General features: G+C 37.2%; 1 protein-coding gene across 7 annotated transcripts in view; it reads left to right on the top strand.

Moving 5' to 3' along the window:
• KDM6A (lysine demethylase 6A) overlaps positions 1-25082 on the top strand; it is a 189847-nt gene extending 164765 nt beyond the window's left edge. For all 7 annotated transcript variants that reach the window (XM_081951358.1, XM_081951359.1, XM_081951356.1 and 4 more), the window contains 7 exons: positions 397-545; positions 1931-2045; positions 2861-3048; positions 8672-8813; positions 14658-14784; positions 16877-17047; positions 24197-25082. In XM_081951358.1, coding sequence (XP_081807484.1) covers positions 397-545; positions 1931-2045; positions 2861-3048; positions 8672-8813; positions 14658-14784; positions 16877-17047; positions 24197-24226 — 922 coding nt within the window. In that variant the 3' untranslated portion in view covers positions 24227-25082. The remainder of the gene's footprint in view (positions 1-396; positions 546-1930; positions 2046-2860; positions 3049-8671; positions 8814-14657; positions 14785-16876; positions 17048-24196) is intronic.
• The last annotated feature ends 2635 nt before the right edge of the window (positions 25083-27717 follow it).

The raw sequence follows: 27717 nt of genomic DNA, 5'->3' as shown, positions 1-27717 counted from the left end.
AATATTATATCCCAGCTGAGAGACTGAAGGGACATTTATGCTCATCTTTTTAGGGTTGATATATGTAGATGATGGCTTAAGAATTATTAATTAAATTGGATTTATATGTGTCTGATTTGTATGCTCATTTTGAACACTTGTTTTGGACAAGTTGCTTTAATACATTGTGACAACTTAATAATTTTCTCTTTCACTCACCTATGTCATTCTCCCTTCCAATTGTCATTTTTACACTTGGTTGCTGTTAGTTTTCTCATGGGTTCCAATCAGTATGCTTAAGGTTCCTTTAGATTTTTACTGTAATTATATACAGTTATTAAAAACTTTCCAGGAAATAAAAATGCTTTGGGTTCCCCAAAATATTATATAACCAATTCATTTGCTGTTTTATAACAGGTGGAAGTTACAGCTACATGAACTTACAAAGCTTCCTGCTTTCGTGCGAGTAGTATCAGCAGGAAACCTTCTTAGTCATGTTGGTCATACAGTCTTGGGAATGAATACAGTTCAGTTGTATATGAAAGTCCCAGGCAGCAGAACACCAGGTAGGTTATACAAAGTGCATGCTCAATTTCAGGGGTTGGAGGAGAAATCATTAGTAGAAAGAATTTTGGCTTCATTTCAGAAAAACATTGGGTTACATTGACACTAGAAGGGGATTCTGGGTAGCTCTAGACTAGACTTCATGACATAAGCAATGCCCTGCTGGATTTGACTCTTAGTCCATATAGTCCAACAGGCTGTTCTCACAGACACTAATCATTAGTCTCCTAATATATGTTCTCTATCCACCCCTATTCAAAAAAAAAAACTTGGGGAGAGTTTAAGACTTGGGAGTGATTATGCATGACAAGATGTGTGATACAAATCTTCTCCCTTCTGGCTCATTGTTCTTAAGAGACATGCACTACCTTTTCCAACATTTTGCTGTTTTCTGAGAATGCATGCAGAGATCCAATTTAAGATTCTGCTAACATAAGAGGGGATGAGTCACAGATCAAATGGGAGATCTTCTGTGTGGTTCTACATGATAGAATACACTGTTCTCCCTTCCCCCTTCATTCTTGGGATTCAAGAAGGCATTAAAATGTTTCTTTTTAAATGTTGATGCTCTATTATTGGATAACCAGGGATACAGTTGTTGTCATTAGTTTTTGTTTAGAAACGTGGTAATTCTTTATAAATGTATTATGTTAGGTTTTATTATACACTACTTAGACCTGTGATGGCAAACCTATGGCACAAGTGCCTCAGGTGGCACATGGAGCCATATCTGCCAGCATATGAGCTATCAGCTCCAGTAGCGCATGCAAATACCAGCCATCTGATTTTCGGCCTTCTGGAGTGCTGGGGGAGGCCGTTTTTGCCCTCCCCAGGCTTCAGGAAAGCCTCCAGAGCCTGTGGAGGGTGAAAAACGAGCCCAACGGGCCTATTGAAAGTTCGGAAACAATCTGTTTCTGGCTTCTGGAAAGCCTCCAGGGGGCCAGGGGAGGTCGTTTTCACCCTCCCCAGGCTTCAGGAAAGCCTCCAGAGCCTGGGGAGGGCAAAAACGGGCCCAACGGAAGTTCAGAAAGAATTCATCTCTGGCTTCCGGAGAGTCTCTGGGGGGCCGGGGAGGGGCCATTTTCACCCTCCCTTCTTCCAGGCTAGGTCTTATTTTCGGGGAAACACAGTAAATACCATCAAGATGATAACAGTATAAACTTACACTTGTATTCCTTCTTTATTTTTCTTTTTGTTTCATTTGTGGAGGACTTTGCTTCTCCTTCATTCTTTATACTGCTTTGAATAAACATATCATCTCAAACAAGAATAGTCTTGTTATGAAAATTTACACTGATATCTTTAAAATTCTGTTGTTTTTCTATGTATATATTGGTCCTTATTGTTTATATTGTGATTATAATTCGTCACTTATTTTGTTTTGTAGGTCATCAGGAAAATAACAATTTTTGCTCAGTCAATATAAATATAGGCCCAGGTGATTGTGAATGGTTTGTTGTTCCAGAAAATTACTGGGGTGTCATGAATGACTTCTGTGAAAAGTAAGTGTTGAATTCTCCTGTGTATCTTTCTCTAAAACAGAGATGATAAAGTGACCATACTCCAGGTGGAGCCAGACTATAATTCTCAGAAATCCCAAATAAACCCCCTAGAGAGCCTCCTTTCCTTCAGCCAGTGATTTTATCACACCCAGTCATATAAATAAATTTAAATACATAAATATTAGGACCAGAGGTGGGTTGCTAATTTTTTTACTACCAGTTCAGGCGCGCTCCCGCGCGGGCTCCCATGCATGCTCACCGTTTATGCACAGAAGCATCCAGGCAGGTGGACAGAGCCTCCTGCCACCACTACTACTGGTTTGGCTGATCTGGGCCGAACCAGCAGCAACCCACCTCTTATTAAGGCCTTTAATTTAAAACGTGAAGGAATATTAAAAGATAAAAACATAGAAAACGTATAGCAGAAAAAGTTCTAGTGATCCATCAGTTGATCTTTCAATAGATTAATCTTCTCTAAAACAGCTCTGTTTTTAATTATATTTATTACGTTTGTCATTGTCTCCTATGTTTTTTCTTCTATCTTTATGCAACTTCTAAGGTAATGACAATATTGGTATACAAGTGTAGATAAAAGTTACCATCCTAGCTAGAATCTATTTAACCAGCATAAAATACTCTTATGGCATAATCCTTGTAATTTCTTAGAAAGCAGCTTCTTATACTTTGCTTCAAATATTTAGATTAGATGGATCACATGTGATAAAGCAAGAAGTTCCTAGTCTAATATTCTTTTGAGCATAAGCAAGCATTTGTGTATAAGTAAACTTTTCCAAATATTCATTCTTCTTTTACAGAAACAATATGAATTTTCTAATGGGTTCTTGGTGGCCTAATCTGGAAGATTTGTATGAAGCCAATGTTCCAGTTTATAGGTTTATTCAACGACCTGGAGATCTAGTGTGGATAAATGCTGGGACTGTTCAATGGGTTCAGGCTGTTGGCTGGTGTAATAATATTTCCTGGAATGTTGGCCCTCTTACAGGTAGGATATTGATATATCTTACAATTGGAAAATGATTTAGAAATATTTCTGAACTTTCAACGTCTAACAGATATGTAATATGTTTACAAGTCACAAGATTAGATTGAGCTGTAGCACTAGAAATTATAGTAATACATAAGATAATTTGATATCTTAACAGCCATTTTAAAAAACACCCAGAAGAAACCAAACTCATTGTAAGAGAATTAATCATCAGAATGATATTAAAATATTTTTGCAAAGTAATGCATTTTAATAGAAAATATGTGGAAGTGTTAAACAGAGGTTGAGCAAGTAGTGAACAGAGTATCATAAACTATATTCAGCACCGTGTCCTTCTAAATCATGATTTTAATGATCAGAAATAAACTGTTTCCTCCTCCATTTTTTCACTTGATCCAGATGAATATTTTTTGGTTTATCAGACTATGATTTGCCCTTGACATCAGCTTTGAGCCCCTTTTATAAGTGAATTATAAGTGAATAAGTGAATTTCAATTGAGTGATAATTGTCAATCCTAATTCAAAGGAAACTTTTAGCCATTAGTTCCCATGGCAACTTTTCAAGTCTTAATTAAGCAGGTGCAGGAGGACTAGTGGAAGCACATTGTGACTGGGTTCACATACCTTACTAAGGTATGGCTGGTTAATTGTGATTTCTTGAATAAATAATGCTCGGCATACACAAAGCATAAAAACACATGTGCCATAATTTGCATAAAATAGTAATTAAATTCACAAACATGCTAAACTAAAACCAAATCAAACTTCAAGCATGATATGTGAACTTACCAGTATCGTTTCTGATCCCAAGTCATGGGTTTTATTGTCTGTCACCTGAAAGCATTCAGATGGCTTAGTTTAAAATTCTATGTTAAAATTAAGCACTTTCTGTTCAAAGGAAACAGGCCTAAAAAAAAAAGGAAGTGGAGTTCCATTATATGTAAGAAATCACTACACCTCTACAGAAATGCATAAAACCAAGGATGAAAGTCTTCTTGAATATGGGTTAATGTAAAAGGAAAAAAGAATCACATTGCTATAAGTACTATACTACAGGTCGCCCAACCAACCAGTGGCACTAGATGAACTTTTCGCTAATCAATTAGGTAAGGTGTGCAGGGGGACTTTTTTAAGTACCCTGACATCATCTGAGACAAGCTCTGCAGTATGTGTGTGATCAAACAGGTTCATGACAGCCTAGCTGATAACTTTGTCATCTAAAAGGTAGAGGAGGAAGCTAGAGGGTCAGCTGTAACAGGTTCTTGACAGCCTAGTTGACAACTTTGTCATCTAAAAGGTAGAGGAGGGAGCTAGAGGGTCAGCTGTACTGGATTTAATACTTACTAACAGAGATGAAATGATGGAGTTGATAGAAGTTGTGGGAACTTTGGGGAAAAGTGACCGTGTCATACCAGAATTCAACATAATGCAGGCACTACTAATTGAACTAAGTGAAACTATTGTCTTAGACTTTAGGAGAGATGACTTCAACAAAGTAAGACTTCAGGAAAAATTCCATGATAGAAAACCTAAAGGGAAGAGGAAAATGAGGTGCTTGGGAAATTCTGGAAAATGAAATTATAAAAGCCCAATATAACATAATACCACAGAGGGGGAAAAACAGGAGACCCCAGATGAAGCCAGCATGGTTGCATAAAGACAAACAGAAAGAAAAAAAGGAGAAATGTTAAAAATGGAAAGAGGGACATAAAACTAAAACAGAATACCACTAAATAGCCCAAGATGAATCAGGAAAGCTGAGACTCAGAATGAACTGAGACTTGCAACAAATACCTAAAATATCTTTCTTACAATATGTGAAAAACAAGAAAAATATCAAACAAAAATAAAAAATCAGATCCTAGAAAGAGTGCAGAGAACAGCAACAAAGATGATAAGGGATCTGGAATTTATGAATTAATGATTGAGGGAACCAGGTATATCTATTGTAACAAAGAAAAAGAGTAGGGAAGATATGGATGCAGTCTTCCAGCACTTGAAAGGTAGTGAGGCGCTGTCAGAGAAGAAGAGGTTGACCTATTCTCCAAAGCACCTGAGGGCAGGACAAGAAGTAGCAGGTAGAAGATCATTAAAGAGAGGTCTAACCTAGAATTAAAGAGAAATTTCCTGACAGTCAGAACAATTAATCAGTGAAACAGCTTGCCTCCAAAAGTTGTGGGTGCTCCAGCACTGGGGATTTTCAAGAAGAAAGTGGATGGTCATTTGTCCAGAATGGTATAGATCACTTGCATCTGGAAGACCTCCAAGGTCTCTTCCAACCATATTCTATGTTATTGGTACTTAAACCCAACATATTGTTTTGTCAATATGGTTTTGTCACAAAAGGTCCTGTTTAGATTTTTGTTTTGACAACTCATATTTTGAAATTTCATTTTATTTGCCTCTAATATGTCGTGCAGGCATTTTTTTTAAGCTGAATAGGTTTCCACACAAGCCTTCAATTCTAAGTATATTTCTTGCCAATGCAAGATCTCTTACTAACAAAATAGATGAATTAAGGATACATATTGCAAAGACTAAATACATCAAGAACTGCCGTGTTTTGCTAATCACAGAAACCTGGCTTCATTCACTCATTCTGGATGCAGCTGTTGAGTTGGAAGGCTACATAGCTCACCGGCAGAACAGCAATAGTGAATCTGGCAAGAGCAAAGGGGGAGGTTTAAGCCTTTATTTGAACAAAAGCTTGTACACTGAAGACAGCATTTAATTTAGTTGTACCATGTGCAATGAAATAAAGTAAACTAAAAACTAATTAAAATGCCTCACTGTAAATGTTCACTTGTGTCTTTGACATTTTACTTTGGCATATACCAGGGGTCAGTAACCCACGGCTCCAGAGCCACATGCGGCTCTTTGGGCCCTCTGCTGCGGCTCCCTGTCCCATCACTGGCTTGCCTCTCCCTCGCCTCCCTTGCCTGGCTTGAGAAGGTAAGGGCGATGGTGAGGGAAGGAGAAGTGGCCAGGGCTTATTCTCTTGGAGCTTCTTCCGGCCTTTCTTGATGCTGGGCATGCCTCACGTGTTTGGGGAGATGCACAACCTGCTCTCCGCCCCAAGACACTGGCCTGACCCGGCTGCGATCTACACTGGCCTCGCTAACACGAGGGCTGCCAGGGTGGGAATGAGATCCAGGAGGAGGAGATATTGAAAAGTGTGATGGGCCCGCAGCGCCCAGCTGTGGTTTTAAGAAGCTCAGGACAGCAGGAAAAGGGTGCTGGCCCACCAAACCTCGCATGCCCACCCCAGGTCAGGCTCGGAGAAAGCCAAAGCACTCTCACCAAACACGCTCACCCGTCAGCCAGTTTCCCCCCTTCTCTCTATGTCCCTGTGTGTGTTTATCTCTTTCTCCCCCCCTGGCTGGCTGTGACAGGGGCGGGAGGATGCACAAGCATGGGAAAACCTCCTCAAGCAAGCAGCTGGCCACCCTGTGTGCACCTTTGTTGCCCTTTGGCTATGCCCGGCTGCTCGCTTGAGGAAGGTCTCCCCTTGCGTGCATACCCTCCCGACCCCTCCACAGCACTGCTAAGCCCGCTTGCAAACTCCATCGAAAGCAGCTCCAACCATTTCACTCATGCATCCCTCCCAGCCAGCGAAGTGGCAGGGAAGATGCATGCGCTGCCAGCTCTGCTCTCACCAGCTGGAGGCGGGGCTCTGCCCTGCCGCCTCCCAATTGGAAAGCTACATTTGTTTGTTTGCTGGCCGCCTTCAAGATGGGAGCTGCGCTCAGGCTGCCCGGGTCCCCACCACAGGAAGAGAGAGGGAAAGGCAAGGGGGGGTTTCTCCCCGGCAGGATCCAGGTTGGAGTTGCCTTATATTGCATGGATCTTCAACATTTGGCTTTGACTGCCAGCCTTCATTCCCCCTCCACAGCCCAAGTGGTTGGATTCACACAATATGTGAATCTGGGCAGGAGAAGACAGATGGGGGGAGGGATAGATGGAGGGATAGATAGGTAGATGAATTCAGGGATGGATAGATAGATGGAGGGATAGATAAATAGAGGAAGGGATGGATGCAGAGATGTAATAAATGGGTGGATATATAGGTAGATGAATGCAGAGGGATGGATAGATAGATGGAGGGAGGGATAGATAAATAAGGGAGGGATGCAGAGATGGAGGGATAGAGGGAGGAGGGATGGAGGGATTGAGGGAGGGATAAAGGTAAGATGAATGCAGGGATGGATAGATGGAGGGAGGGATGCAGAGATGGAGGGATAGAAAGATGGATGGATGCATTAAGGGATGGAAGGATAGAGATGGATAGATAGATGGAGGGATAGATAAATAGAGGAAGGGAGGGATGTAGAGATGGGGGATAAATGGGTGGATAGATAGGTAGATGAATGCAGAGATGGGTAGATAGATAAATGGAGGGAGGGATGCAGGGATAGATGGAGGAGGGATGCAAGGATGGATGCAGAGATGGAGGGATAGAGGTAAGATGAATTAAGATGCAGGGGGATAGATGGATGGAGGAAGGGATAGATAAACAGAGGGAGGGATGAGGGGATAGAGGGAGGAGGGATGCAGGGATGGATACAGAAATAGAGGGATAGAGATGGATGGATGGATAGGTAGATGCAGAAATGAAGGGATAGATAGATGGAGGGATAAATAGGTAGCTGAGGGATGCAGGAATGGATGGTGGGATAGATGGATATAGATAGATGGAGGGATAGATAGATGGTTGGATTGATGGAGGGAGGGAGGGATAGATGGATGGATTCAGGGATGGATGGATAGGTAGATGGAGGGAGGGATAGATGAGAGAGAGAGAAAGATAGAGATGGGGGGAGAGAGACACACGGAGAGAGATACTCGTTTCCTACAGAAAACTGGGAGCCACAAAACCTGGGTAAGTGTCAGATCCGTGTATCTGCCATTCTTCGGTGGACGAATGGGGGGGGGGGGTTGGATTTGATGCATTTTGTTCTTTCTCCTTTCTATGTCTTGCCTTGCATGTTTATATAACCTTTTGCCTGATTTATAACCATTGCCTGGCGCCTTGCAGGATGCAAAGGGGGCGGGGGAATTCAGTTTAAAACTCGGGAACATGAACCTTGAGAATTCCTGCTTATCTGTGTCTCTGAGAGGCCGGTAGAAAAACATCTTCACATTTGTGGATTGGTGGGAATCCAAAGTAGGAGGGGTTCCTAAGTCCTTTTATCATGGATTGTATAGCTCGAGGGTCCCAGAGCCTGCTTTCGATGTTCATTTGCTTTCACTCCTTTTCAGTAAAAGATTCCTTTTGAAATACCAGGTGGTGAAGAGTCTATGCTTTTTTTTGAAGGGGAGGGACACGAGGCAGGTCCTTACAGTACGCATGGCTGGGAGGTCATGTGACTGGGTGGGAGTGACGTCAAATTGGCCACACCCACCCAGGTTTTGTGGCTCCCTGTGTTTTCTTTTCTGTGGGAAACTGGTCCAAATGGCTCTTTGAGTGTTTAAGGTTGCAGACCCCTGGCATATACAATCAAGAATTTTGGCCAAGTGATGTCATAGAATGTTTTAAATAGCTAATGACTAGATTTTTTCATTGATGGATGGAACAATCATTATAACAAAGTGATCCACATATTTTTCATTTTCATTATAGCTTGTCAATATAAATTAGCTGTGGAACGGTACGAGTGGAATAAATTGCAAAGTGTGAAGTCAGTAGTACCTATGGTTCATCTTTCTTGGAACATAGCACGAAATATCAAAGTACCAGATCCAAAGCTTTTTGAAATGATCAAGTAAGTCAATATATATATATTTACTTAGTGAATTATTATTTGCAGAAAGAACAAATCTCTAAGTGAAACAAATTACGGGTGCTTGTGCAGAAATATAAATATTGAAGAAATGTTATTACTACTGTTAAATGTAGCTGATTTGTAAAGGACAATTTTGGAAATATATATCATCTACTGCTTTGTACTTAATTAAAACAAGGATACTACAGTATATCTAGTATTCTGATAAAGAGCAACAAATCATCTCTTGATTATTGGCTTTGCAATAGCAATTGCTGAATGCTTCACTTTATATTAAAAGATGAAACCCCTGGCAATATTTAATAGTTTTGCTCATTTGGATTAAGTGTTGTATATGAGCAACTGTAACTAACTTGCTATATAGTAATATGTAATATAGTAATAAGCAATATATGGAACTAAAGTGGGAAAGGTACTTTGAATCCAGCTTGCTACACCTATTGGAATTTCTTAACACATGCATTTTTCTAGGACCACTCTGCTATGGTAAATCTAGGAAAAGGTGTGACTTAAAGAGCTGTCAACAGATTGATTGTTTGTTTATTTATTTATTGTATCCCACCTTAATTATTTACAAATAACTCAAGTCAGTGAATACATCCAACACATTTTTGTCCAACTTTTTCATACCAAATCTAAAAGACCTTTCTTGCTTCAAATTTGATTACTGCTCACTTCTAATATTATACTGTGGATCATATGGGGAGGGGGGGCATGGTAGCTATACATATAATCTTGTACTGATGAGGAAGTGAATGCGATACTACTTTAAAGCATCAAAGCTATATTCCCAATAGATTACATTCTTTTTCACGCCTTCAAATGTATGCATTGTGAAGAAAGATTAGAAGTTTTTGTTGAATCTTTTCTAGAAGCCATTGAGTATGCCAATATAGTGCACAAGTTCCTCTTCCTCTTTATTACTGCCTAATTCCACTTAGTTACCAGGTGTTTAAAGGAGTTGCTGTATAGTAAATGATTACATTATTTTCCAAATGACTACATAAATGTAGCAAAATACAAATCATTTATAAAGCTGATTGTTGATACAAGAATAAGAAAGGAATGAATTCAGTGACCAAATTGTTTATGATTTAGCCCAATTAAACTGTCATTAATACATTTAAACAAAAATTTAAATGCAGTCCAACAATATTTTAAAGAAATAAAATATATGCATCAACAGAGGGATAGAATCAAGATCACGTGAAGTGCTAATACCACTTTATAATGCCTTGGTAAGGCCACACTTGGAATACTGCATTCAGTTCTGGTCGCCACGATGTAAAAAAGATGTGGAGACTCTGGAAAGAGTGCAGAGAAGAGCAACAAAGATGATTAGGGGACTGGAGACTAAAACATATGAAGAACGGTTGCAGGAACTGGGTATGTCTAGTTTAATGAAAAGAAGGACTAGGGGAGACATGATAGCATTGTTCCAATATCTCAGAGGTTGCCACAAAGAAGAGGGAGTCAAACTATTTTCCAAGGCACCTGAGGGTAGAACAAGAAGCAATGGGTGGAAACTAATCAAGGAGAGAAGCAACTTAGAACTGAGGAGAAATTTCCTGACAGTGAGAACAATTAATCAGTGGAACAGCTTGCCTCCAGAAGTTGTGAATGCCCCAACACTGGAAGTCTTTAAGAAGATGTTGGATAGCTATTTGTCTGAAACGGTATAGGGTTTCCTGCCTAGGCAGGGGGTTGGACTAGAAGACCTCCAAGGTCCCTTCCAACTCTACTATTGTATTGTATTATTGTATATAAAGAACAGATAAAATAATAGTACTTTACTATTTAGCGTTCAATAACCAAGTGAAATTCAAAATCTATTCAAAATCCAATATCAATATCAAAAAAGAAAGAAAAATAAACAACAGTTATATTTAAGAACTTGTAGATTATGATTATAAAAAAAGATTCTTCGAAGCAGTCCTTATAGCTACTGCATTAGAAGTGTAATGCAACAAAAGATCCTTTGTTGCAATTCTGTGGTGTAAATGCTGTAAGAATGATACCTATGATCAGTTGAAGCATAATGTATCAAATAGATATTTCTAAATTTAAGTATTCAAAACAAAAAACAGATAAAATTATGTTAGGTATTTAGTAAGAAATGTTCAGTCTGAAGCACCAGAGCTCCTATGTTCACTTTATAATTTTCTAACAAAACAAGATGAACAAAACTGATGGATGAAATTTGAGTTGCTATTTCCCATAGTTAATTCCAGTCTTTCAGGTCATACATCATAAATTAAACGTATGAGGATACAGTGAAGATTTATGTTAATCTCCAGTTCTCACAGAAAAGGGAGGATTGAAAAGTAAAAAGAAAATGAAGTGAATGCAACTATTTAGAGTCTACAAGAAAATATTCTAAAGAATTGTTGTTCTGGTCCCATTTTTTCACTGTTGTGAGATTGATGCAGATCTACCATTTTGGTGGTCGTGATTGAAAAGCACAGTCTTTTAGAAAGACTGTATGTGTACTATTTTCTCTCCAAGGTCTAAATTGTTCTCTTAATGTATTATACTTTTTAATTAGTCTGATTAGAATTCTTTTTAATTTAACATGAATTTCTAATATTTTCACAAGGCTGCTGCTTTGAAAAAGCTTTTATTTGGCCAAGGTGGCATATACATTCTTAAAAATGTAAAAGTAAAATAAAGGTGAAAAGGGAGGGAAAATTGAATTTTCATGAAGATGTGAGAAGTGGTACTCCTTTTCCAAAAATAAAGTTACTCAGCTATATTTTCCAAGTTGAATTGTCTAGTTCCTTACATTTTATAATCAAGATAGTGAATGTTATCAGTTTCATAATGAACTAAAATAAAACTGACTCCTGAATACTTACCAAAAAAAAGGTGGAATGCTTCTGCAATGTATTTTATGTTTTTGTATATTATGTTTATATTGTATTTTTTTAATCCATGTCAGCCACTGCAACCTAGAATTAAAGAGAAATTTCCTGACAGTTAGAACAATTGATCAGTGGCCTCCAGAAGTTGTATATGCACCAAACTGGAAGTTTTAAAGAAGAGATTGGATAACCATTTGTCTGAAATGCTATAGGGTTTCCTGCCTAAGCAGGGGGTTGGACTAGAAGGCTTCCAAGGTCCCTTCCAACTCTGTTATTCTATTCTATTCTACTCTACTCTATTCTCAGAGTTACATTTGTGAGATGACCAGTGTCAGGCTCAAGCAACCAGAACCATTCGTGAATAGGCCCAAGTAGATATTTTATTATTGATTACCTATATTACAAGAATATCACCAACTGTCTGCCTTCCCTTGGGAAACAGTAGATGCAGACCTATGGGTTTGATCCCAGGCATTCCCTTCCCCAAATGACTCCCAGCTGGAATATCTCTTTAGTTCCCCTAGAGAGCCCCCTCTCCTTCAGCCAGTGATTTTATTACATCCAGACATATACATAAATTTAAATATTTATTTGATTTATTTATTTGATTCAATTTATCAGTCGCGCCCTCTCCGCGAAGGGACTCGGGGTGACGTACAATCAAATATTAAGGCATGTGGCATGGAGGAGGTAAATACATCAACAATTAACAATACAAAAAGTAAAAGCCACAAAGTTAAAATAAATAACAATAAAATGAATACAATTAAAACAATTAAAATACCCAAAAGATTTAAATATACGGTTTAAAATTGCCAGGGAGGTTAGAAGTTCTGATTAAGCCAGGCCGGCTAGTTGGAACAGGTGGGTCTTGAGTTTCGTGCGGAAGGAGCGGAGATCCGTCGTTATCCTGATATCTGGGGGGAGGTCATTCCAGAGGGCTGGGCCCATCACAGAGAAGGCCCTACTCCTGGGTGCCGCCCTCTGGCACTGTCTAGTGGACGGCACCCGGAGGAGTCCCACTCTGTGAGAGCAGATTGGTCCCAGGGATGTATGGGGCAGGATACGATCCCGCAAATAACTAGGTCCTGTGCCATGGAGCGCTTTAAAGATGGTGATTAATATCTTGAAGCGCACCCGGTAGACCACAGGGAGCCAGTGCAGCTCGCGCAGGAGAGGTGTTACATGGGTGAACCTCGTTCGCCCCATAATTGCCCGCGCGGCCGCATTCTGGACCAGCTGTAGTCTCCGGGTGCATCTCAAGGGGAGCCCCATGTAGAGAGCTTAATATAAATATTAAGACCTTTAATTAAAAACATGAAAGAATATTAAAATATAAAATATAGAGAACAGATAGCAGAAAAAATCCTAGCGATCCATCAAGTCTGCCCTTTGAATTCATTTTGTGTTTATATTTTATTTATTTTTATTATACTTTTTAACTTTTGTTGGATGATGGACATGTGTGCATCCCAAGCATGTTTAAACTCAGGTACTGATGATTGACTCACTACCTCTGCTGGTTCCAAGCTTCTATTACTCTTTCTGTGAAATAATACTTCCTAACATTATTTTTGATCTTCACTCCGGTCAGTTTGAGTTATGCCCCCGTTCTTGTTATGTTCTTGATTTTTGCTTAATATTAAAAATATTGCATTCTAGAACCTTATTTGCATAAACCCTTAATATATTTAAAGATTTCAATCATGTTATCCTTTTCCTTTCTGTCCTCTAGGCTGTGTATATTAATGACTCCAATCTCTCCTGATACGTTTTGTTCCTCAGACCTTGCACCATTTTTAGATTCATTCAATCTTATCTTATATCTTATCAGGATCAATATTGAATTTTGTTACGTAATTTGTTAATGTCAAAGAAAAATGGGGATATCTGTTTAACAGAAATCAAATTATTATTCCATATTATCTACCACATAACTTACCGTATTTTTTGGAGTATAAGACGATGCATATTGTAAGTCCCCCCCCCCCCCCCCAACTGGGTGAAAATGTATGTGCGTCTTATAGACTGAATGCGAGAGTTTTTGGTCTCCCAAGGCCTCCGCGTATTGCATTTTCCCCCTCCCAGGTCTCCAGAAGCACTCTGCAGGCCAAAAATGGGCATGTTTGTGGTGAAAACAGCCCGTTTTTTGGTGAAAACGGGCCCTGCGGAGCACTGCAGAGTGGTTCTGGATGCCAGGGAGGGCAAAAGCGCAACCAGTGGAGGCAAAAATCTATTTTTTTCTTGGTTTCCTCCTATAAATTTAGGTGCGTCTTATGGTCTGAAAAATAGGATAATTTTATATCAAATTTCACTACTGAATAAAATATGGTTTAAAATGGAATTTGAATAAAATACATTTTAAAATAAAATTGGAATAGAATACAATAATTTAAGATATAGATACAATACGATAAAATTATATTTTGGTGTCACTCCTGCAATCTACCCCAATCAGTCCCACATATGCAGATCTCAACCGAACCATTTTGCTTAAGTACTGATCTGCAATGGAATCAACACTATATTATTTTTCTCTAATTGTGCCAGAGAAAATGTGGTTATGGCAGCAGAAATATTTCTTCTTTCCTCCGTTAGGATGACATCAAACTTGGAAGACAGGAACTTCTTAGTTCTAATAAATATCTTGAGAGTACTAGAGGATTATATTTTTCAAGAATGGCTACACAACTGCAGTGGTGCTACTTTAGTGTATTTCTATGCATCCTGATAGAGGAATTGGAACAGAAAGAGATATTATTGTTTTTACTATCCCATCACAAGATAAATAAGGAGGAAAAGTCAAGATGGGTATGTGCGGTGGGACAATTGCATAGATTTGAAAAATGAGATCATCAAATCCAATAGATTCTTGTGGAATATTTGTGAATGCTCAAAATCAAATTCATATAATCACATTCCATATTTTTAAACTAATTAATTAAATAAATTAATATTTAAGGTATTGCCTGTTGAGAACTCTCAAGCAATGTCAGACTTTGAGGGAAGCTCTAATTGCTGCAGGAAAGGAGATTGCATGGCATGGGAGAACAAAAGAAGAACCAGCTCATTATTGTAGCATATGTGAGGTTAGTAAATATATGTGTGCTGTGGTTTAATATTCCTTGAATTTCTTTTGAAAACATTTTCTTAAAAGTTTTTACTAATTTCTCTTGTATTCTGTGTAGATGGTAATTTTAAACCCTTCTTTAACCTACCCACTTTCAAGTATAATGTTCTTCTTTGGACCTAGCTGTTAGAAATTATTTTTCTAGGTGTGATGTTAAATATCAAAAGTTTCTATTTAATGCAAGGTATAAAAAGATGTACATTTTGAAGTAAATAGTAACGCATTTTTATGAGTTCCTTTATACAGCTTTTCATTTTTATGAGGTCACAAATGAAATCATAGACCATTTTTAGCGTATAAATTACAGTTCATACAAATACTTTATTTTTTGGGTGGGGGGAGTTCATTGTAGCCTTTAATCAATAAGTTCTAAGACATTTAACAGAAAATGTCTGAAAAAGAGCCTAATAACATGAAATGGTTAAATAAGTGGGAAATAAAATCCCTCAGCTTGTCACTGAAAAGACGAAATGCAGGAGATAAGTCCATATATGTTTGTATGTACCTTTTCTACATTTAAGCTTAGATATAGCAACACCTTTCTTCATTGTTGAATTACAAATTCCTATAAAGCAAAAGTGACAACCCACTTTGCAAAACAAACCCAGAATATTGCTAAATCATATTGATACTTTACCCCCAAACTAACAGATTTTGGGTGGTGCAGTTATTCCATTTTTTGAAGGGAGAAAGGAAATAAATATAGGAGCCTTTGGCTACCCATTATTCTTTAACCTCTCCCTGTCACCAAATCTGGCTTCAAGTCATCATTCAAGTCCCTGTTTTAAGCAAACATTTCACTATTTTGTATTAACTGGTAAGTGAATTCAATTCACTGGAAAGATCGAATACTTCACTCACTTAGTGAAGTATAAGAAACAATGCCATTAAATCTCATGTAGTAATTTATTATAAAACTAATCTCAGATCTGTGTTCTCTGAACTGTGAAAAGCATGCTTTGATGAACAAATATAGAATCTCATCAGGTAAATCTAAAATGGAATACAAAAAACTGTTCAGATTGGTCCCTTTGCATAGTTTCAGAAAAAGTTATGAACAGCACAAAATTAAAAATACTTTTTTTTAAAAAATTGCATGGCCAAGATCTCCTTGAGGGACATAGATATCTTGTAAGGTTTGGAACACCTCATTACATTCTGACCATTTTTATTGAATTTATTTAATTTGGGGATGGATGAGGAAGTAACAGTAGACATTACCTAGTGGCATTTTGGTGCCGTGTTGCTGAATCCTAAGTAGAAAAATAAAATTTCCAAGATTTTCTCCTTTTAAAAACAAAGACTTAAGTACTTAATAAAGTACCAGATTATGTTATGTACAAATCATAATGTTTCATATATTAAAAGTAACTGTAGTTGATCCATAAACATAGGCATGATGATAACCTGGTAAGTGCATTACTAATCTATTTCCACAAAATATTAGATTAGTAAGAAGACTTCTTCTCTTATTTGTGAAAATAGCAGCACCTCTTGGAGTCTCCAAAGTATCTTGGTGTTGCAAGTATTTCTAAACTTCAGTACAGAAATTTTAATTATACAGCATGGAGAAATCTTTTCCTTTATTAAGATTTTGAAGAATATTTGAGAGGAGTAAAAGTTTTTTCATATATTAAAATTGTAAATATTTTTATTTTATTTCAGTTCTCAAGTTTATTTTCAAGATATCTGGTGATGGCAGAAAAAAGTCTTATAACTAAAACTATACATTTTCAGAAAAATAATGGAATGTTCTTTATGAGCGCTTATTAGAATTTTTGGAGGAATTGGATCACCAGAGACTAAAGGAAGAATACTATTAATTCAGAGCATAGATTTCTACCCCTACACACACATACACACACACACACCCTTTACAGCTCCTGTTTTTCTCATTTAGATGGTAGTATGAGTACCTGAGTTTATTTTCTATGAAAGTGATGCCTTGTCTAGGATTAGACTTTGTACGTACATCCAAAATTGCTGTGATTTCCCCTATAACTTGTCTACTATTTTAACATTAGTTTTATCACCTTTTTGTAATTCAACAGGTAGAAGTCTTCAATTTGCTTTATGTTACAAATGAGAGTAATTCTCAAAAAACCTATGTTGTAAATTGCCTAGACTGTGCACGAAAGATAAGTGGGAACCTGGAAAACTTTGTGGTGCTAGAACAATACAGAATGGAGGATCTAATGCAAATCTATGACCAATTTACATTAGTAAGTGATGAAGATACAAAGTACTTTGAATGTTTTATTGTAAATGAACCATGTTTGAATAATGCTTTTAAATTATTAACTTCAGAAAACAAGGTTACTAATCGCTCCAAATTAACTTACGTCCATCTGTATTCTTTCTATAAAGCAAATTCATTCTTGAGTGCTGAATGATAATAATTTAAGATCACCTGATAGCCATATATTCCATGACATCTGACTTATCCAGGAAATGGCACTGTGAGACGCAGAGCAACTGGACATATCAGGAAGAGATTGCAGGGATATATAGAGCTCAGAGACTATAAATTGCATTTTTACCTCCAGATATTACCATGTGGTTGAAGGGAATTGAAGTCATCCCAAGAGTCATCTCCCTGTTAATTTTTTCCTCTTCCACATATACCAGAATTGTTTTTGTTTGATTTTTAGAAAGTCTGGTATTTGCAGTACACTCAATAAATAGAGAGTATTTTTTTAAACAAAGTTTTATTGGTTTTTAAAGAAATAAAAAGGAAAGGGGTGATGGAAAGGGTTACAAATTTTGGCAGTTACAATATGTGGAAGGTGTCCCCTCCCCCCGTACTCATGGTATTCATTTAAACAAAATTCAATACTAAATAGCAATATTTGGTCAGCATATAAATTCAAATAATAGTTTCAATCAATTTATATCAAGCAGATTTTCTTACTCATTTTTGTGATCTGAGTTTTCTTGGTATTGCCCCTTCTCCCCCCGCCAGCAGAGCTCCGGCCCCTCCCGTGTCCTGTAGATCTGTTGTAGAATCATCAGGTTTATCTAGGAGTGATTTATTTTTTTCCATAAAGGCCTGAGCCTCTATGGTTGTGTTGATTCTAACTCTTGTGTCCTCTCAGAATATTAGCATGCCTTCAGGCATCAACCATCTAAACCACACCCCCTTCTGGTAAAGTTTCTTCGCTAATTGCGAATAATTTTTTCTTTTCTCTCTCACTTTCTTGGGGATCTGTTTCAGAATGGTTATTTCTCTATCTTGGTATTTCAAAGCTTGCCCCCTTTGTGCACTCAGAATCTCATCTCTTATGGTATTTCTAAGAAATTTAATGTGTACCTCCCTGGGTACATTGTGTGTTCTAGCATATGCTGAGTTTGCTCTATAAACCAGGTCTAGTTCCCACCCCATCTGTTGCTTCTCTTTCTGAATGTATTCAGCCAAAATGTTTGTCATGATGTCCCTTAAATAAAGAGTATTTTAACTTACTGCACCTGTGTATGGTTTGCCAATTGCACAGTGGCAGGTAGGATAGCTTTCCAGAGGTTAACGTCATTGCCCAGAGGATCACTGGTTGCCTCTCCCCTCTATGGAAGAACTTTATAGCTCCCGCTGCCTTAAGAACGTTCAAAACATTCTTAAAGATCCATCTCATCCTGGGCACCCTTGCTTTGAACTGTTACCATCTGGCAAACGGTACAGTTAATAAAAACAAGGACAAACAGTCTGAAAAGCAGCTTCTATCCCTTATCATTAACCTTATTAAATTCTGCTGTATAATGCAATATTAATGCAATATCAGGAGTTTTCAATTTAGTTATATAGAATGTGAAGGATACGTGTTTGTGTTTTATTTTTATAGTTAACGTGTACACTGAAGATGGCATTTAATTTCATTGTATGAGATGCAATGACAATAAACTAAACTAAACTAAAAATGCATAATGAAACACACATTACATCTTGTTCATTTAAAAGTTAAGAACAAAGCTGACTTCCTGTTGGAGCTTATAATTACAGATAGTCCTTCCTTGCCAACTTTGCCAGCAAAATTATGATGTTGCTGAAAAAATAACTTTACAACCTTCACAATGTCCCTTAATTACACGATCACCATTTCAGTCAATATATGTTGTCCTGGGTTTTTTTTTTTCCTCCAAAGGGATTGTAATAGAGTAAGTTGTTCTGTTCATCAAAAGTGATGCAGTTGTGTCATCCTGGAGCTTGGAGCAGCAGGCAGCTTGCAAACATATTATATTCTTACACTTCCTTCCTCTCCAATCTCTTCACTCTACAAAGTGGGGAAGAAGCAATGTCTGTAGACAATCTCTCCTTTGCCTGACTGTTTCTCACCACCTCACAGAATGAAGAAATTGGAAAGGATGGAATTATGAGAGAGCCTGTTTGTGCAGTACTCCTGTAGCTACCAGTCCTAGACTGCCTGTACAATCACATTTTTTCAATGTGTACAAGTTAGTAAACAGGCATTCAAGAATGCCAAAGGACTGGAAAGTGGTTAGGAGGCAAAAAAAACAACAACCTGAAGATGTAAAACTGAATACAGGAGTCTGTCTTTTTCACTCAGAAAGCACAATTGAAGTCATTTTTCCACTTAACAACTGCTTTGCTTAGCATCATAATTGCAGGTCCAAATTAGATTCGTTAAGTGAGGACTACTACCAGTAATTTCATTCAGCAGTCTTAGAGCCACATTTAACAAGAAACTTCTCTTTTTTTCTTTTTAATGCAGTATGAAACTGGCCTGCTATCAGCTGAATATTGGCTGTGTTCTCCTTAACCCATAGAAAAATATTTGCTACAATATTTTTAGATTTTAAATTGTTTCCCATGTCCTAACTCAGCAAGTAGCCTTGCTCCCATGGAAGTAATATAACAGAAAAGTAGAGAATCATGCATTTGTAAATGTAAGCACTGGATATGATCTTGGAGATCATCCTATCCAAGTTTCTACGCCTTGCAAGAATCCACTACTACAATATTCCATTAACAAATGGCTATCCAAATTATTTTTAACATCCCCACCCCATCCTTGAGTGAAAGAAGTTTACTACTTCTTGAACAATCCTGTTTATTGTTCAGAAACATTTACTAATGGGATCTTTTTTCCAAGTCCAGTCAAAAGCTACTTATTTGTAATATAAATATAGTGTTTCTTATCTGTCTTTCAAAATAATTCTGCCCCATGTCTCCTATTAGGCTTCTCATCTTCAGGCCAAGTATACCCAGTTCTTCCCAACTATTCATTATATATTTTTTCCTTCCAGTCTCCTGATCATCTTGATGGCTTTCCTCTGGATACCCTTCAGTTTTCAATATCTTTCCTTTATGCAATGTTCTGCATGAGATCTGGTCAATACAAATACAGAGGATTGACCACCTCATTCCATATCCATTTAAACTGTTCACTCTATGAAAAGGAAATCAGACTGATTAGGTACAATCTATTTACTATTAAATGGGGACGCGGTGGGTCAGTGGCTAAGACACTGAGCTTGTCGATCAGAAAGGTCAGCAGTTTGGTGGTTCGAATCCCTAGCGCCGCGTAACGGAGTGAGCTCCCGTTACTTGTCCCAGCTTCTGCCAACCTAGCAGTTCGAAAGCATGTAAAAATGCAAGTAGAAAAATAGGAACCACCTTTGGTGGGAAGGGAACAGCATTCTGTGCACCTTCAGTATTTAGTCATGCTGGCCACATGACCACGGAGACATCTTCGGACAGCGCTGGCTCTTTGGCTTTGAAGCGGAGATGAGCACAGCCCCCTAGAGTCAAGAACGACTAGCACGTATGTGCAAGGGGAACCTTTACCTTTATTTGCTATTAAAAAGCTCTGGTTCCTGGATCTTTTAACTGAAGAAAATGGTAGACCATAGGGCAAAGCCTTTTGAACAAAAGTATTCCCAATGGTCTAAGTTATAGAATGTATTCAAAACCAGGAATCCATTACTCCTGTGGAATTGAAATTTTGCAAATTGTATGAAATATTTTATGACATAAACATCACTAAGCAGTTTATGACATAATACAAAATGTCATAAAATATTCCGATGCTGATTTTGTCTGTGTTATACAGTTCAACATGGCCTATTTTCAAGGCAGATATACCTATTAATCAATCTCAGCTTTTCCAGTGTAGGCAATACATTTAAAGTGCTGTCATTGTTGAAGTCATTGAGGAATCTGGTAAGGATATATCTTTGAAACAAATCAATGGGGCACAGATCGTCTAGTTTATTGATAAACTCATGGTAGCTGTCTCTATGCACTGCATTCTTTTCTAAATGTTGATAGATCAATTGCTAAATAATCCAACATTATTGCTTAGTTTTAACATCAAGTTAAAATAAATAATAGTTATTACTTATTAAGGTTTTGTTTCCCCTTGTTAAAAGTGTAAGCACCATGCCTCACCTCCATTATTTCTCAAATCAATGAAAATAGCTCCAAGATGAAATTTACAAGTTCCTATAATGTTAATTGGTTTGATCCTGGAGGCTTAAATTCATTTATGTTGGTCATATGCTCCTTATCCATCTCTTGATGATTTGGGTTGTGCCCCCCACCCATTAACTGTCCAATTAGTGAACCCAAAACAAGGAAACACTCTTGGGAGAATTAAGAATTCCCAAAAGTAAAACTTTATTGGATGCACCATTTTGGTACTGAAGAAAAGAAACCAACTCTGGTTTCCTGCACAAATACCCAGTTAAACAATCCTTTTTCCTTCTTCCCACCCTTGTTGATCACATTGTCCAATTATGAGACACTCTTTTATTATGAGAATGGTCCATTTCTTTCTCAAGCACCTATAGCAGTAACCTTGCTGGCTCAAGCTCTCATGGTCTCTACATACATTCTCTACATTCCATCTCTCATCGTCCCTCATCCCCCCGTTCATTGCCAAGTTGAAAAGCATTAGGTTTGAAAAACCGTTCAATCTTGACACCCTCGTTTTGTCAATTGCTTTGCTTAGATCTATTTCAATATAGGTCCCCTTCTGGAAAAAGTTAAAATAGGTTCTAGGTGAGCATATCTGTTTATCTTCTTCAACATTCCAGAAAATTAGCAGAATAATAGAATAATAGAGATGGAAGAGAAACTTCAGAGCAAATTCTTCTTGGCTAACCTGGGCCTTTTCTCCATTTCTTAACCCATCAATTGGTTTTCTGTACAGTTTCATGGGAAGTTTCTTTTAATGCTGTTGCACTTCTGCAATATTGTGGCTTAATTTAATATGCTCCTACCTTTCTTGATAAACGAGAGTGCCCCATTTTGTTAAAAGAAAATCAAAGCAAGTTCTGCATCCCCACTTGGCTTTTAATTTACCTTATTCTAATGTACTTAGGTGTTAGTTTCAGTCAGAGGTGGATTTCTGCCGGTTCGCCCCAGATCGGGCATAACTGGTAGTGGCAATGGCAGAAGGCTCTGCCCACCCACCCGGAAGCTTCTGCACATGCGCATGTGCGAACCAGTAGTAAAATAAATTGAAACCCACCACTGGTTTCAATGATTTCCACCATCCCTTTTACTTGTCTGGATCTTTCAAAATAATTTCCTGCAGTAATTCAGGTAATTTCTGAATTTCTAAGAATAAAGTTTGAAATAGGCAGAGAACAAGAAAGCTAGAGCTTTCACACATGAGAAGTTAGGAAGATTACGTAAGTTTGAAGGATATGTGTCACTAAATGAACTGAAGAAAATAAATAGCAATTTATAGCACTTAAACTTATATACCGCTTTAAAGCCCTCTCTAAGCGGTTTACAGAGTAAGCATATTACTCCCAACAATTTGGGTCCTCATTTTACCCACCTCGGAAGGATGGAAAACTGAGTAAAATGTTTAAAAGTCCTCTGATTATGGGGATGACAGAAACTGAACTTTTTAGATGTTGCATTAATGCATATCCTGCTTATTTTCACCTACAATGTGATCTGAGCTTCATCAAAGTCATATTAATATATAAATACATTTTGGTTAAAAATAAACCCCCACAACATATAGATTTGGTTAAAAATATAACATGCACCTATGATTCACTGCTTGTTTTGGGGAAAGCAGGGAGAACTTTTAATTTAGTAATAATGGTACTCTGTGTAATAGATTTCAAACTAATATTTCTTTACCTGTTGATGAACCCCATATATTGGTCTAGAGGCACTATGGTCCATTATTCTTTGTAAAACTGCTTAAATTGATTCGTATTTTTGGACTGTTTTCCATAAACTGCTCATTTCAGGTTTTTCTAGTATCTTGAATTAAAATCAAGGTGTGGACTCCGTCATCCTAAAACGCTCCAGGATTTTTGTCATGATGTATGAACCACATTAGCTTAAGCTTTGACTCACAGATATCATAACATTATCTTGTGGAAATTTCTAATAACAGTTTTCTCAATGACGCTAAGTTGTTAAAGTCCTGAGGCTACAAAATAGCCCCACTATCATGCTTCACAGCATGAGTTTTTTTTAAAAATTGGAATAGAAGGTATTATTTTCTTTAAAATAATTCATGTCAAAAATATCATTTTCAACTCCTCTTTTCCACAGAATATTGTCTCAAAAATTTGTCCATGTAGCAAGGATTTTCTTCCTGGTATCATCCCATGTGTGTATCATTGTGATAGCTTTCAAATATTTTGTCATTTACTCCGGAGTTTTCTTTTACATCCTGGAAGATTGTACACCTTACTCTTGGAATGTTTTTTTTTGAAGAACCTTTTTTGAAGGTCTTGGGAAAAATATGAGTGGGATTGCATTTTGTCCATTTCTACAATGTCATCCAGACCACATTAGTGGAGACAATAGTCTTTAGCTATTTTCTTGTATCTCTTTCCACTCTTATGAACATTGACAATGTGGTTTTTTAGGTATATAGATTTCTTGTCCATAAAACTGTCCAGAACAGCCTACTTTGATGGTGATAATCAAAATGTGTGTCTTACATAAATGGCTCCTCATATTTGGATTCCTTGGTCATCTCCTAAATTAAGATATCTGACTCAACCTACCCTTTAGGAGCTGATTATTCTTTTTCCAACAAAGATAATGAACATTCTCCGTAAAATCATACCACAGTACAGTACATTGTTTTTTATGGCGTTCGTTTAATTTGATTCTGTTGAAGGGTTTTAAATGAAGCTTTAATTGCATTATAGGTTATAGTAATGCAAGATTGCATATGGTTCTAAAATATTCATTTACTTAATCACCACTGAAATTCCAAAGTGTTTTGAAAAGCTGAGATGGAATAGCATTTAGAATAGATTTTTTTAAAATATATATATACTGTAGCTCAAGTCAATATTCTGTATGTACTGGACACTTGTCCTATAGTTCATGAAAAAAAAATTAAAGGTAAATCTGATGTGCTTTCTCTTTTCAGGCACCTCCATTGCCATCATCTTCATCTTGACATATTTCCAAGGACATTTATATAAAATCTTTTCTGATATTCAGGAAGTGACCCAGTTCTGCACCACGGATTTTTGTAGCGATCCCATAAGGCTGCTGGCTGAAAGCTGTGTCTATGCAACCTTCGAAGTGTGGAGTGTCAACCAACTGGACAGGAGAGAGCACAGCTCCTACTCCAGAATTTTAAAAAATAGAAAGCTCATTCAACTGAATTGAAAAAAAAAATCCCATGGTTTGTATATATCTGACAAAACTGGCAACATTATACAGACTACTGACTTGAAGACCACCTTTTTTTCTATTTCTCTATTTCTGGGCTGATGAATTGGTTTCATCAAATTCTGTATCCCACTCCCCTTCAAAGTCCCCCCCCCTTCTTCTTGGAAAAGTATCGGCTTAGCTGGTCCTTTCTATGTAAGGTAGTTAGAATTTTATGTCTTTCTTTGGGCTACTTTTTTTTTTTAATGTGAAACTTAGGTGATACTTTTTTTCTACTGCTTTTATGTTATTCTCTCTTGTTTTGAAACCACGATGGTTACTTTTTCTTTCCTAAATAAAATGTTAAAAAATTAACAGCCAAGTCACAAAGATAAATGGGTTGCACATAGACTAAAGAATAAACTTCAGATTTGTGATTTTGTTTCTAATCTTGATGTAAATTTACACTATTTATAAATACATATTTATTGCTTGAAAATATTTGTGAATGGAATGCTGTTATTTTTTCCAGATTACCTGCCATTGAAATTTTAAGGAGTTCTGTAATTTCAAACATTACTCCTATTACATTTTCTATATGTAAATAAAACTGCTTAGCATTGTACAGAAACTTTTATTAAAATTGTTTAATGTTTAAAGTTTTGTATTGTTTGAGTTTTAAAAAAATATGTACATGGCCCCATTATTGTTGATTTTTTAAAAATCTGATTATATATATTTTATATATACTCTTTTGTGTGTGTGTATATAATATATATAAATATATATAAATATATATATATATAAAATTGAATATAAATATATGTAGAAAGATTAGAGCCTAACTTTTTCTTGTTTTTAAGTTTTACATATATATGGTAGAATTGAGGTGTCTACTGTAAATATTGCGCATATATATATATATATATATATATATATATATATATATATATATATATATATATATATATATATGCTCAAGATATATGTCCAGTGATTTATTGTTAAATTGCACTTCCTGCAATGACAGACTAATAGCTGATGCCAAATTGTAGAAGTAATAAATGAAATAACCTAGTTAGCAGCTCCAATGAAATATAACTTAATGAGATTTTGAAGATTCAATTTAGGCACCTTGGAATTTAGTAAGGAGTTATACAGGAAATAGTTTGAGAATGATATCTTTACCTAACCAAAATAAGAAATGTACATTCCAGTTGTTTTTTAGCAAGCATATGGCTACATTGTCTTAAGTACAAATCATGCTATATTTTTGCTTATTATGTAATTTAATCACTGATAAATCTTTAAAGCATTAGTGTCCTTTAGGGCATGTTCTTTGTTTAAAATTACTGATAATATTTCTTTTTATCCAGTTGCTCCCAAATGCTTCACCTGTCACATGAAAACCCATTAAATTGAAATCCAAGTTCTTTGTTCATCCCAGTGGATTAGTTTACTGATTCATAAACTTTTGCATTGAACTGATAATTGTTAAGTTCCATAAATGTCTTGCTATATTTGATGTTGTTGAAAGAAATAATCAAGATTTGTTGAAATAATGGTTCTTACATTGTTCTCAGTAGATCATGCCTCCAGAAGGATAAGAGGAAAATCAGAAATAACTGTGACCAAAACCAGTTTCAAAACAGTTACCTTATTACAGTACTTCAGATAATAATTTCAGAATCAGTGTAATATATAGCACTTTCAAGTATAGCACTGAAGAGAACTGGTATCTATTCCTAGCCCCACAGATATAGTTTGTATTGTTCAATAAGTAAACTGAAATTTGAATTATCTGCTTATACAAACAAAGAGGGTTTATTTGGAATACCCCAAAACTGGACAACCTGGCAAGAAAGAATTCTTATTGTCTTATATTTCAGTATGTTTCATTTGATGGGATAACAGTATCAGTTTACAAATTGAGCAAAGGACTAATGTGGTGTTTATTGTGTCTATTTCCAATGAAGAAGCTATTGTGTTTCAGTGCTGAAATTCTGGAGGTGAAATATGCCTTCAGTGAAAAATGTCCCTTTGCTCACATACAATTATCGTAGCAGAGATATTTGACCCAAGTACACAGATATCTTCCGTATTCTCGGGAAAAAAATACTACATATTTGTTATGAAATAAAACTATAGTGTCTCTGCTCTTGAATATAGCACGATATTTAACTTCCAAACCTATATGAAATGATAGATCCAAATAAAAAAGCCTAGGCATAACAGGATTCTAACTAAAACTCAAGTTAGCCCATCCTTGATTCACTGAGATATAAGAGGGAGTATGAAAAACACAGCTAATTAATAAGTTTTGTTATATCCTACCAATAAACTAGTTCTAATCTTCCTGTGGAGTTGATTTTCAAGCCTGGTCTACCTTATGGGACTGATACAAAGTGTGCCAAAAATGCAAATAAATAAGTGTTGCTTGATTTCTCCACTGCTTTAAATTGTTCTAGTACAGTAATGGCTAACCTTTTTGTTGTTGCGTGCTGAAAGCGCGGCCGCCCGCACCCATAATGCAATGCACGTGTGACCACCCTGCACACTCTGCCCCTGTGCATGCATGTGTGACACCCTCCATGCTCCCCCCACACGCATGTGCACGTGACCCCCTGTGCTTCCCCTGCCCCCCTGCATGTGTGTGCAACCCCTCCTGGGTCCCATTTTGGGTCTAGTAGACCTCCCTGCAGCCTCCTGGGAGCAAAAACGGGCTGTGGGGGGGCACACCATACCCATCCGTGCTCCCTCACCCCGTGCATGTGCATGCGACCCCCATGCATGGTGTGTGACCCCCACCCCCTTTGCATGTATGTGCATCACCCGCATGCCCCCCGCCCCTCATCCATGCATGGCAGAGACCCAAAAATCAGCTGACCAGCGGGAGGCACGTGCACATGCATGGTGGAGCTGAGCTGGGCGACGGCTCGCATGCCCACAGAGAGGGCTCTGCGTGCCACCTGTGACATGTGTGCCATAGCTTCGCCATTACGGTTCTAGTAGCTTACCCTACTTCACTCTAGGAAGAAGCAGCTTGCTTTCATGCTCTTAATAATTTATATAGGTTTTGTCCACAGACCGTGCCTCTTACTAGCTTGTCATCTGCTGTCACTTTTATTCTTTGCAGTTATCTTCATCATCACCTTTTTATGAAGTAGGCTGTGAGGTTCATTATTATTTAGATTCAGTGTGCTATTAATCAAATCCTGTAAAGGATAGAAATTACTCAGATTGGATGGCTTTGTAAAAGCAAATTGCAGATCTTTCAAAGAGACATAAAATAAT

This window comes from Natrix helvetica, assembly GCF_964273705.1.
Source record: "Natrix helvetica genome assembly, chromosome: 4".
Classification (NCBI taxonomy): Eukaryota; Metazoa; Chordata; class Lepidosauria; order Squamata; family Natricidae; genus Natrix; species Natrix helvetica.
The sequence above is the reverse complement of the archived record's forward strand: the minus strand, read 5'-3'. Positions and strand labels throughout refer to the sequence as shown.